This window comes from Danaus plexippus, chromosome 7, assembly GCF_018135715.1.
Source record: "Danaus plexippus chromosome 7, MEX_DaPlex, whole genome shotgun sequence".
Classification (NCBI taxonomy): Eukaryota; Metazoa; Arthropoda; class Insecta; order Lepidoptera; family Nymphalidae; genus Danaus; species Danaus plexippus.
In genome coordinates, this window is record NC_083541.1 from 7,671,150 (window position 1) to 7,683,460 (window position 12,311).

A 12,311-nucleotide genomic window follows, 5' to 3' on the forward strand; every position below is an offset into this window, starting at 1 on the left:
TTTATCATGACCTCTTATCATATGGCCTGCCCATCTACATTTCAGTCTTTTGATTTTCAGTGTCACATCTGTGCTCTTGGTTTTATTTCTGATTGTTGAAGTCATTGTGATAGTAAAATAAAAATGTATATAATATTTATATACCACTTGAAACCAGATGCAGACACTCACGAACAAATCATATTTAGAGTTTTAAGTAATAATTACGTAGTTTTTTGTATTTGTATATTGTATATTCTTCGTACTTATTTCTAATATGTTATTATTTCGCCGCTGTATAAATTTCCTGAAAGACGTTTTTAGTGGCTAAATTATTCACATAATGATTTTTTGTAAGTAAGAATACCTAATTTCTTTCATTTTAGCGATTCAAGATCAAGTCTGATATACGGTAACTCAAAAACATAAATAGGCTCCTAACATCCTTGCTTAATCCAAGTTTCAATTGTAATACTACGCACGGAGCGTTTGCAGTTTTTCATTCATAAACCTGCGAACGTTGTGTTCTAATGTATTTAATTGAATGAGAAACGGAAAACGCTTCGTATGTAGTATGATTATGCAAACGTGTGCTAAGAATACAAAATAGTCACGTTCCCTGTTTTCTCTGAGCTGACCGGTTTACAAACCATCATTAATTCAGTAATGTCGTTCATTAATTACCATATAATAAGATTATTTTGACTTGCTAATTGTTTTAAATATCCGTAATGTGTCGTGAATACTATATGAAGTTGTTTATATTAGTTCTATGGTAAAAGAATTCCTTCGCAAATGTTTGCTTCAGAGGTCTTGTACGCACGCGCGTTGATTCATTCAAACATTTTTATATCGTAATTATCGATCAATAGAGTCTGAATTCCATTGTAGGACTGTTTTAAACCCCCCCGTATTTGTCGCACGCATGCGTTCAGTTCTATCCCCTTTGACCGGACAATGTTCTAGATGGATTAATTTTCCCAAAATCGACTCTCCGTCTCTCATATTAAAGTGGCTTCCTCCACTAGCAACTGTGTTGTAATATTTTATCAGCTGTGCGCTCCCAATTGATGATTCAGTTTGTGATACCACGTCTGCCGGTCTACCTGGAACAGTTCCTGGTCTGCTGTTTGAATTCCATAGTGGTAGTGCGTACTGTGATCAAACAAAGTGACGCCTCAAGTTGACTCGTTGTCAGGGCGACTGGTTTCCGCAGTGTTTTGGCATTATTTACCTACAGATTAAGAAATACAAGCTTTTTTATGTTCGCTATTTTTAGTGCTTATTTTATCATATTTGTTTAACAGATTTCTTAAAAACGTCAATCGAATGCAATGAGTTAGGTTTTTGGATTCTAAACTTTTAAAATATTAATATTTTTTTCACAAACAAAATGTGAATTCAGTTAATTTTCATTTAAAATAATGTTATTGTTCAGATACTGCAGACTAAGTTAAAACTCATATCTGTAAAGTTGGCTCTGCGCCAGTTTCATGGGGTTAAAGGTGGATAACATCTCCATAAAATATAAAACAGGAAAAAATTAAACCTTCATATTTAACTAGAATATGTTTGAACAATTGATCATTTGAAGACAAAATATAGGAACAACTAATAACAACTAACAACTAATATTTTTTTCTCATAATGGAATAAAATATCGTTACATAGAATGTATAATTTATACTAAACTGTATGCCAAAACAGTCTTATTATTTGTTCTATTTAAACACCAAACAAATTTCAAGGCTTCGTTTTGATAGTTCAGGATATATTATACATATTATATGACAGGTTTCTAGTTATTTTCCATCCGTCACGAAATGTCACCATTGTTTTGTCGCAATCATTCAGAGCCAAGACCAGACACTGTAACATAAAAAGTTGATTTCTGTCCCACAATAGCCAACGTCGCTCGTATTAAACGCTGGAAGTGAGAAGTAACCGATGAACCCCTTATAAACCGGTTCCCACTGGATACTGTCAACTGTCAACTGTCAAGCGTACGTGCCAAGTTATTACGTGATATACACTTGCTTTGTCAGTTATTGTTGTCGTAATTTTGGGAAATCCGTTAATGCTTAAAGAATTCCCCGACATATATTTTCTGATCTTTTTTATAGTGGATCTATTCTTAGCTACTTTGTCGCGACTGATATGAAATAATTTTTATTTTTGTTTGATTTTGTTTTTGGTCTTAACAACTGAGTCCTGTGGTCTAAATAAATTTCATATCGTATCTCTTCGAGCCATTCTAAATCGCTTGAAGAGACATTTTCTGTTTGTTGATCCTATGTTACTTAACCAAACAGTTATTCCACTTGTTAATGTAACCTTTTCTAAGTATACAACGCGCTACACAAATATTAATGTATGGCAGAAATTATATTAACTTGAAACTAATATTTTCGAATTACTACGCGTTATTTTATTATTTATAAAACTACACACTACCGACGTCTCTCGCGGTAATACTCGCGATTTCTTAGATCTCATTATTATATTAACTTTTTTGTCAAAAACAGTCGAGAAAAACCTTTAAATTTATTTATTTCTCTCCAATCTATTATCATATGTATAATGTTTGTTCCGTATGTCTATATGCTGTGACATGTATACTACAAATGTACATAAAACAACGCTAGCTCGGTCCAGTCCGTGTGGCGTGACATCACCGGCCATATTGTCCGCGGACATCATTCAAACATTATTATAATTTACATTGTGTTTTGCGTGATGTGTTCCTCAAATCTGGTCGGCCCTGTTGCAATCGTGACAGCTTTCAGACAAACATTCTAAGGTTTCACAACATTTCCTTCATATGAACGTATTTATGTAAGCTGAATTTTATTTCTTATTAAATAATAATCAAACTGTCGTAAAAAATATTGACTTATGAGTTTTATAATCATTATGAATTAACAAATAATGATGTTTCATCACTAGTGTTAAGTCTGTTCTAACGAAAAATCATTTTCTAGACACTTAAAACTATTCTATTAAAATAAGTAACATTTTAACAGAAAAGTTCATTTTTTCAAAAAATAACAATTACGGTATAGGATTCAAATAAAACTTTTGAAGGTAAAACTTACTTAAAGATATTGTAGTCGAAAAATTAAAGTAACTCCTAGTCACAAATACGACGCAAACATCGAAAATCAAAAATATTCAAAATACTATAGTTATCCCTCTAGCCTTGTTATAATCATAGTTATTTTTAATACTTCAAGAAGTCTCTTCGTTAGTTAAAAATATTATAAAAGTTCAATCGGCTATCAACACATAATTGTTCTCATACCGTTTCTGTAAACCGCTTTCCATAACGACGTCATTATAACTAATTATTACTTTCGCTTTTCACCTGCAGCAGCGATCAAAATTCTAAGGGTGACCTGAAGTGTCGTCGCTCTCAGAACAATACCTGTAACATCGAATTTCTAACCAAATATGTAGCATTTTGGTTTATGCATGTGACAGACGACAGAGGTCTGCGCGTGCGCAGCATAACTATGAGGGGAATGACGTAAAGCATTCTGTTTCATATTCGTTGGTGAAGAACACGGTCTTTTATATTTTGCCATTTCGTTAACTTCCCGTGAGAGTTTTGGTTCTGTTGTCAAACGACCAAAGACTTCGTTCCATCTCTTCAATAATAAGTCGGTACGTAACACAGTATGCTTCAAATTACTTTATTTTCACCGCCTTCCCATGAACTTTAACTTTCTCACCGTGAGAAATGTTGATACCTTTTGTTTTACTCTAACTATACACGATAAGTAGAGATAGCGTGACCTTATCGTCAGGTCCAAATAAAATAAAAGCTTGGCGTGATAGAAATTACTCTGTAGTTTGATTGAGGGTTTGAACGCTCTTCTTATATTTAATATAACTCCATACTAGTTCTTCTCAAGTCTGAGGACCGTGCATATATTACATTTAAATCAAGTAACGTCTGTAAACATGTCTCAGCGATTTCCTCAATCTCCCGTGATGTCCAACACAGCCATACATTCTCTCATACTTTCACATTAATAATATTTAGAACATTGAATTAAAATAACTAATTTCAAATCGCTGCTTAATAAAATCAAAGTCATTAAAAATAAGTGAATGAATATCACGTTGGCTTTTTCTTATGAATATTTTAATTTTCGAAAGTGACTCTTTCACACGTTAAGCAGAGTATTGTTATAGTTATTATTTACGGTCGGTCTAGATTCGTCCTAGTTATGAAATCGCCATTTTCTTCGTCAATGTTGGTTTTCGTAATCCTTTGTTATTATAGTTTATTATTACTAGTTTTGTTATTTTTAACAACATATCTCGCAGTATCAGCTGTTAATAATCAATAAATTTATTTGCTTGCTGACATACATCTAATATTTATTATTTGTCATAAATTGCGTAATTTTTATGCGTAACGATGTAATTGGACTGACATTTAATTAGTACGAGATTGACATTTAATTTAATATAGCAACACTGAAACATTATGTATACACAGGTGTCTGTCTGTGTGTGGTTATGTCACAATTGGTTAGGTGTCACAGAACATGTCTCGATAAAAGCTTGTAACTTTTTAATTGACTGACTTAATCCAACCAGGAAAGGATTATGAATGAATGAAGGCTTAGGGATATTATTATGTCTTTTAATTTGTCACTTACACTTTAATATTTCAATGGATAGAGCCATTGATTATATACTTGAATGTTTTTTCCTTATTATGTTTAGGTAGCTGTAAAGTTGTATAGCATATTATTTTTTTATATATCAATATTAATATATAGTAATCGTTTGGATTTATTTAAAACTAATATAATTCTTCCTTCAATGTTACGTTTTATAAGACTACGTAAAGAACTTTTAATCATAAAACCATCACCTCAAATAAGCTTCATGTATTTCCATATAATTGCTTGCCTCATTATACGGAACAAAGAATTCGTAGTATGCTGTATTTATACCGAAATTCATTTACAGAAAGTAAATTCCTACGCTATCAGAGGAGCTTTAGAGTTCACATAAAATACGACCGTAAATTTCTGTAATACTTGTCATAATTCGTCATATTTTGTTGGGTTTGAAATCAAAACGAGTCTCGGAATGTGTCAGTCAGGTCAGAATACTGTTAAAAGTTCGTTTTAACATTCAAGATGCGAAGATTCACTAACAGCTCTCCTCAGTCCTCAGTACCGTTAACTCGAATTCCATAAGATTTGTTTTTAAAACACAGGTACTCTTTCACGTGGCATGACGTGCAGCACGCATGGGGTTTCAATTCCAATGATTATGAGAAGTCTAAAAGAAATACACTCAAAAATTTGTTTCATATATGTACTGCTATACCGATGTCTGAAATCATAAGACATTTCTGTTAGGACTGTTGTTTGACGAGTGATTTTATCAAAATACTTAGTTAATAAAAAACAAAACAAAATATTGTTTCTTCTAATTTTTATTTTAATAAAACAAAGAATTCGTTTTTGCCAATATGCTAATTGGATGCATTAAAATACATTAATATATTTCGCATTCCACCAATATAATGTGGGTAAAACAGCTTACTTTGCCAAACGCAGATATTTATCGCTGATGTCAAAACACTGCCAAAATCGGTCACATTCATTATATTTATATGCAGTCTTATAGCGCGTGTAAGCGAACTGTGGGAATGTTTTAGAAACTTATAATTCTAATATGTCGTTTATTGTATAAAGTGTTCATAAAATATAAGGATGGAAAGTCGCGGGGAATCCCGGAGCTCCAGGGCTAGTGACTCGCCCGGGGATACTATGAATGACGTATACACGGCGTGGCGTAAGTCAACTAATATTTATATAAATTAATATGATATTGTGGTCAGAGTTGGTTATATAAGATAAGATCATGTTAAAACTTAACTCGACAGTCGTGGCGATGAAAAATAAGCATAGTTCATATTAATCAGACCCTAACTGACTTCGAACAAAAGTACGTCAGTTATCATTGCACTACTAATTTGCTTTGTTGATCTTGAAACTTCGAAATTTGCAATTTTATTCTTTAATTTGCAATAAATTGTATAGAAGCTAATTCATGAGTAATTATTTATATAACAAAAGAAATATACGTAATTATAATTGTATAAATATATGTGCTTGACGCGACTTCTTCTCGTAGTTTGCGGACACTACGTTGTTTCAATCTATGTAGTTGCGTACAATGTAATCAGTAGAGTACAGCCTTCACGGCTGGCGAGTGTCACGTGATGTATGTAACCTACTTAGATCTTAAGTAACGACTTCTAGATACAATGTATTGGACCAACGACAGCTCTCAATAAATCACGTACATTCTGACTCTTTTAAACACAAAATTTATATAATATTTTTTAAAAGGTAAATATATTTTTTTATATATTGAAATAAAAATATAGTTGAAAATTGCCTTATATGCCTATAATATTAGAGGTGATGCGCCCATTACCTTAGACTCGCATAAAATTTTAAAATGCTACGTCTGTAATATCGCGATTTTTTTATCCATTTCTAAATAATATATAAAAAGAGAAATTATCACTAAACATACCAAAAACACCCGCTCACAAACAAAACCGCAGACAGAGCAATAACTATAAAGGCATTAGACGGTAATGACACATTAAAATTAATTGTTGTATTGTTTAAACCTCAAACAAACATTACTGTCGCTGACCCGAATTATGTTACGCAAGCATTTGAATACTTTATATAAGAAAAGCACTGTTGTGTTCGCTATCAAAATAAACCTGCAGATTCAGACGCCATCTGCCGTCACGACCAGAGACAAATTTAAATGATATACATGCTTTTAACGGTTATTCAATTATTTGTTCACTAAAACGTTATTGCTTCTGACAGCAACTAGCAAGCACATTACCGTATATAAAAATGCAGTAATTCTACATCTACAGTTTAAAGTGGTACTCCAACAAGCTCCCCGTAAAACTGAAGATTTCGTAAAAAAAAATATCATTCATTTGAATTCATATATCGGTACCGAGGACAGATAAATGAAGACACTTCTGGCGGAATTTTAAACTTCAATTCATAGACTGAAAATTTTAATAAAGTTTATACAATTAATAAATAAAACACGAAGCCAACAGCTGCCATGGATTCCAAACAGCAAGGTGATAAGGTATATTATATTGCCTTAACGTATTTGAACCTGACATCTGTCTCTCCAGCTGACATAAAACACATGCTCGTCGACTTGAACGGACCTTTTTAGTCACTTATTGACTACACACTCGATAGTGGCCAACTATTTTAGATATGGCGAGGTTATTGACCCTAATTTCTTATTAAGGTATAATGTCGATATATATTTCACTGATTTCGGAAGAAATCCAAAACGTATAAAAACATTTTGGAATTAAATCCGTCTATTGTTGTTGATTATTTCTTTCCTTTCTAATTTATTCTCCTAAATACAAAACATTAAAAAAATGGATTTTGGTCATCTGAATCTTGTAATATTTTAAAATATTTTCTCATATCCTTGAACCATTAAACATATAAAAACAATGATACCTTTTTCTGACTGATTGAACTGCCTCTAATTATTCCAGATGAAATGCTAGAAAGTGAAGGTGCTGGGCTGGCGGCGAGGGTTGCAGAACTTGAAGTCAGGTGTTCAAGACAAGCCGAGGAGCTGTTATGTCTGAGATCCACCCTCGCGGATGCTCTGCGAAGGCTGAACGCTATCGAGGGCAGGACACCTACTACCACTTCCAGTACAACACAAAGGAATGGAGGCACTTACACCGGTAAGTAAAGACCCTTGTAACAAGCTATCTTCCTAAGAATTGGATCTGGTTTAGGTAGAGTTGCAACCTTCAATAGGTTCATTATCACTGAGATCTAGACATTCCTGGACGCAGAAGTTAAATTTAACTTATAAAATAGACTTTATTCGCTTTGTTTAAATCAGATTTTTTCTTAGAGAGTCTATGAATGAATTCTTTCCATAATGTAGAACAAAAAAAATGATCATGTTCCATTAACAGCACCAACAGGAACTCCAACTAGAGAACTGAGGATCCGACAGCCGACGTACAGAGAATCCGTGAAACGTACTTCGAGCTACGGTTCTAACACATCTTCTTTATCACAGAGGTACTGCTTCTACTTTAATATAACCAATTTCAAACTTCAAAGTTTCCGCAAGGTCCAAGATATATATTAAATATCATTAATTAATCAATACAAATTATACAACAAAGTCGCCCGCCGCGTCTGTCTGTCTGTCTGTTCGCGATAAACGGAAAAACTACTGCGTCGATTATCAAACAGTTATCACCCCTCGATACCTTGATTATCGAGGAAGGTTTTAGTATATAATTTGTTTAGTTTTTGTATTTATTTGTATGTAGATTAACGATATTTGTTGAAAATGTTAGGAAAACATGAACCATCTGAGCGCTTTTAACGAAAACGCTGCCTTAAATCTCTGAGATATAAGAAAACAATATATGATGGAATTGTGTATCTTATATTATAGGGCTACAGGAAAGTCCGCGATGGCATATGTCTATACCTTAAGGATAACATACTACATCCAAATTACAACTTTTAAAAATTGGAATTCCTAAAGCGTTTATTGGAAAGCTCTTTACATAAATACGGTATTAAGTCTTATTAAAATAAATTACTTCATTTTCATAAGTATCTGTAAATTACTTTTTATATCCTTTAAATAGGGCGTACCATTTGAAAGTTATTATAATATAAGTTTAATAATTCTCATAATTAAATTGTCTATTTTATATTTTTGGTAAAGAGCCCGTGCTAAGCCGGGGCTGGTAACCTAGTATGTATATCAATTTAATTTGAATTCACCACCAATTATAAGTAGTTCTACATCACTGCTATGAAATAATATCTCGTAAGCCACACCATTAAATATTCACAAATATGCTGCAAATATATATTGAGAGTCTTACATTGTTCCAGGCGAGGCCCTCAGCATCAGTCAACTGGTTCTCTCCAGTCCGACTCGCCCGCGTCCTCGTCGTCCCTATCACCAGCCCCGTCTCCATCGCCCCGGGCCACCCCCGCACCACCACATCTGAACTACAGGTGAGTTCTGTACCATGAAAATAAGACGAACCCAGAACCTAAAGACATAATTAATACAAACATCATCCATTGTCTGCAAACTTAGATTGAAGTTATTAGCATCAAGTTTGTCATTTTGTGTTCCACGTAAATAAGTAACACTAGCAGTAATATCTAAGTTAGTACACTACGCAATGTGCATCTTGATCATGAGACATAATGAAAGAATCTTTCGTTACTTGCTGACGACCCTAGTGAATGCTCACCAGACTTGGCTTCGTCCTCTGCTGAATAGATATGTTAATTTTTGCATTTTGTATTTAGAATGTGCTAATATATATTCCTTCTTAGTCCATTTACTGGTCATGCAATGTTACCATTTACCATAGTTATTTGTTTCTAAACTCGAGAAGACAGGTGAAAATTATTACCAGAGACAATATTAACTATCTATCTCTTCAAAAAAAATCAAATACAAAATATAATAGACAGCATTCTCTAATGAATTCTTCTTAACAAATGCTAAAGTTTGTAGAAACGTCTGTTGCTCCTTCACCTAAAACCTACTGAACATATTTTGATAAAGTTTTGTGATAAAGTATCTTCGACATCCCAATAACATACGTTATTTATCTTTTCATTAATTTGAAATCACTCGACAGACTAGAAATCTCGTTGACTCTTGGTTAACATGTCTATCTGTTATATGGTCTTTAATTCTCCGAACACAAAAAGGAAGACAACTCGAACGAATCCGCGGACAAAAACTAGTTTGTGCTCAATCATTCTCCTGTCTTCTCGCGGACCAAATAGTGCATCATTCGCATGTAGTAGCCGTATTGTAGATCGCGCAATAACTCCTCAAGCAGCAACCCGACCACCACCAGCCTCACCAAGAGATGGAACAGCACAGGAGACTTCAACACCCAGGGACTGCTGCCGGCCTCCAGGTTTGCTGTCCTCATTATCATACTAACACAGCTATAGTCTACAGCACCTGTCATACAACCAACAATAGATATAGCCCACACATTATTTTTATTTTTTTAATTATTTTATTTGAAATCTTTTATATATTTCCGTTATTAATAAAACTTGTATATTTTTCACAAATTTAAACTTTATAAGGCATGGCACAGACTATTAAACGACAGAGCTTAAGACATCCGGTTGAAACCTTAATCATCCTAAATGAAAAGTATTTACCATACATAATTGATATACTATACTTTGTTGTATAAAAATTTAGTTACATTGAATTAAAATTACTCATAAAAATATGTAGACCTCAATAGAGTGCATTAATTAAATTATTGAAATAAAAATAAACAACAAGAAATGATTTCTACAATTTTTTTATGGCAACATTAAAATATCTTTAGGGATTTTTTATTTAATACTTTGCTATGACTTGAGATGTGTACGTCAATAAGTGTTTTTTGTTGGTGTGAATCGATGTTATAAGTTTTTTTTATTTTATTTTTTTATATGTTTGTGTATTGGCACAGGTTTACAAGCACCAAGTCGTTGCTAAATTTGTATTCTAAGCCATCACAAAATGGACCGATCTTGAAACACGGGTGAGTCAGATATATTGATGGGTGATATATGTTACCTGGTGATGGTGGTGATGGGGTACTAGGTGGTGGAGCTTTTAGGAGGGGATACATTAATATTTTATACTCTGTTTCAGAATCATAGCAAGCTTTTAATTTAATTGCATTTTAATACAGATTATTTTGGTACTTTCAGTAAGATGTTTTCATTTTTTTAAATGACCCATTTTTGTGAACAGTTTTTGAGATGTCAATATTTACATGATAAGAGCGAGACGGTCATAATGAAACAGAGACAACAGATTATTATCTGTAAGATATCACGGGGCTACTCTGGGTTTTAAAATATTACGTCATCGATATGAAAATTGTTAACATTCTAAGATTACACACTGTGAATATTTTCATACTTGAAATACAGCATTTATCTTATCATTATATTCATATAGTATTTATTTTTTCATATAGAAATAAAATCATAAATGTCAAATCTGTCAAGACAATAGATTTAAGACAGTTACGTCACTGTTGGGTTATTAAATAATTCAAAATGTTTTATATGTCACCAATAACAAAATTAAACTATACCACACTTTAAAATAAGCAAATGGCATATATTTTATTTGTATATAAAATAAATGCCGGTCCCATTAAATTCAACCTCTCGCTGTGAATATAAAGTGAGTAGGTTATTATTATACAATTCCGTACTTATATAGAAGTATTTATTAGGTAATACACGCACTGACACACTATCTAAGTACATGTATAATAAGTATGAGTGGCTGCGTGTGCGGTCGTTACACGCAGTGGTATTTCGCCCACCGCAAGGCAGACGTATTTATAGACTGGAATAAGGCTGTATTTATAACATAGGTACATGGAAAAGATCTTTTAACATTCAAATAATACAGAATTTAATACTTTTATAAAATTCAAACTAAAAAAAGATAGCTTTTATTCTCTGCACTAACTAATTATAATGTTAAAGATCAGATGATCTCTGTTTGTTTACTTTCTTACTGTCAGTGTCAACGTCATTATTGTCAAACTGATTTTAGTATCGCCAGTACTACAAGTAACTGTGACACAGCCGAAGCAATTTACTTTTTTTGGTGGTTTATAAATATACGTAAATATTAATGTTTGTATGTCTTTGTCCTTATTATACGGATATTATTTTTATGTTGCACTGTCTGAGTTCGGCGTCTTATGACGATCCAAATCACCAGCTGATGAACTTTATGTCAGATTGTCCCAAAATATAGGTACATCATTGAGACGTGGCTACTTGTATATGAGACAAGTAAATGACAAACTTATATTGCAACAACATCGTAGAATTAGTTCCAATCACACTTCATTAGTACTACTTTTTGTATCTTAAAATACTTCAAAAAAATTAAATTGACGAATGTAGTAAAAAGTTCCATAAAGATTATGCTTACACATAATGTTCAAGCTAACACTACATACAGAGTGTCAACAATGTTTTATTCACGCGAAAACGCTTCGTATGTAGTGTGACTATACAAACTTGTGATAAGGGTACAGGCATTACTGTTTGTTTTACGTGTAGCCATTTGTTCTAATTAAGTGTATGAATATAACTGGCACCTATACACAATGATGTAGGATTCGTTTATAAGAACTACACAGTTGAAGTCGCCGGTGGTCAAACAGCCACAGT

At 33.0% G+C, this 12,311-nt stretch overlaps 1 protein-coding gene across 5 annotated transcripts in view; it reads left to right on the forward strand.

Annotated features, from left to right (window-relative positions):
• Nucleotides 1-12,311, forward strand: part of LOC116770991 (echinoderm microtubule-associated protein-like 2) — a 34,650-nt gene that overhangs the window by 12,236 nt on the left and 10,103 nt on the right. For 2 of the 5 annotated variants that reach the window (XM_061520809.1, XM_032662677.2), the window contains 5 exons: nucleotides 7,577-7,774; nucleotides 8,015-8,123; nucleotides 8,961-9,086; nucleotides 9,911-10,015; nucleotides 10,574-10,645. In XM_061520809.1, coding sequence (XP_061376793.1) covers nucleotides 7,577-7,774; nucleotides 8,015-8,123; nucleotides 8,961-9,086; nucleotides 9,911-10,015; nucleotides 10,574-10,645 — 610 coding nt within the window. Of the gene's footprint in view, nucleotides 1-2,674; nucleotides 2,815-5,719; nucleotides 5,803-7,576; nucleotides 7,775-8,014; nucleotides 8,124-8,960; nucleotides 9,087-9,910; nucleotides 10,016-10,573; nucleotides 10,646-12,311 lie in introns of those variants that run through there. The other 3 variants (XM_032662674.2, XM_061520810.1, XM_061520811.1) reach the window with 3 other exon arrangements.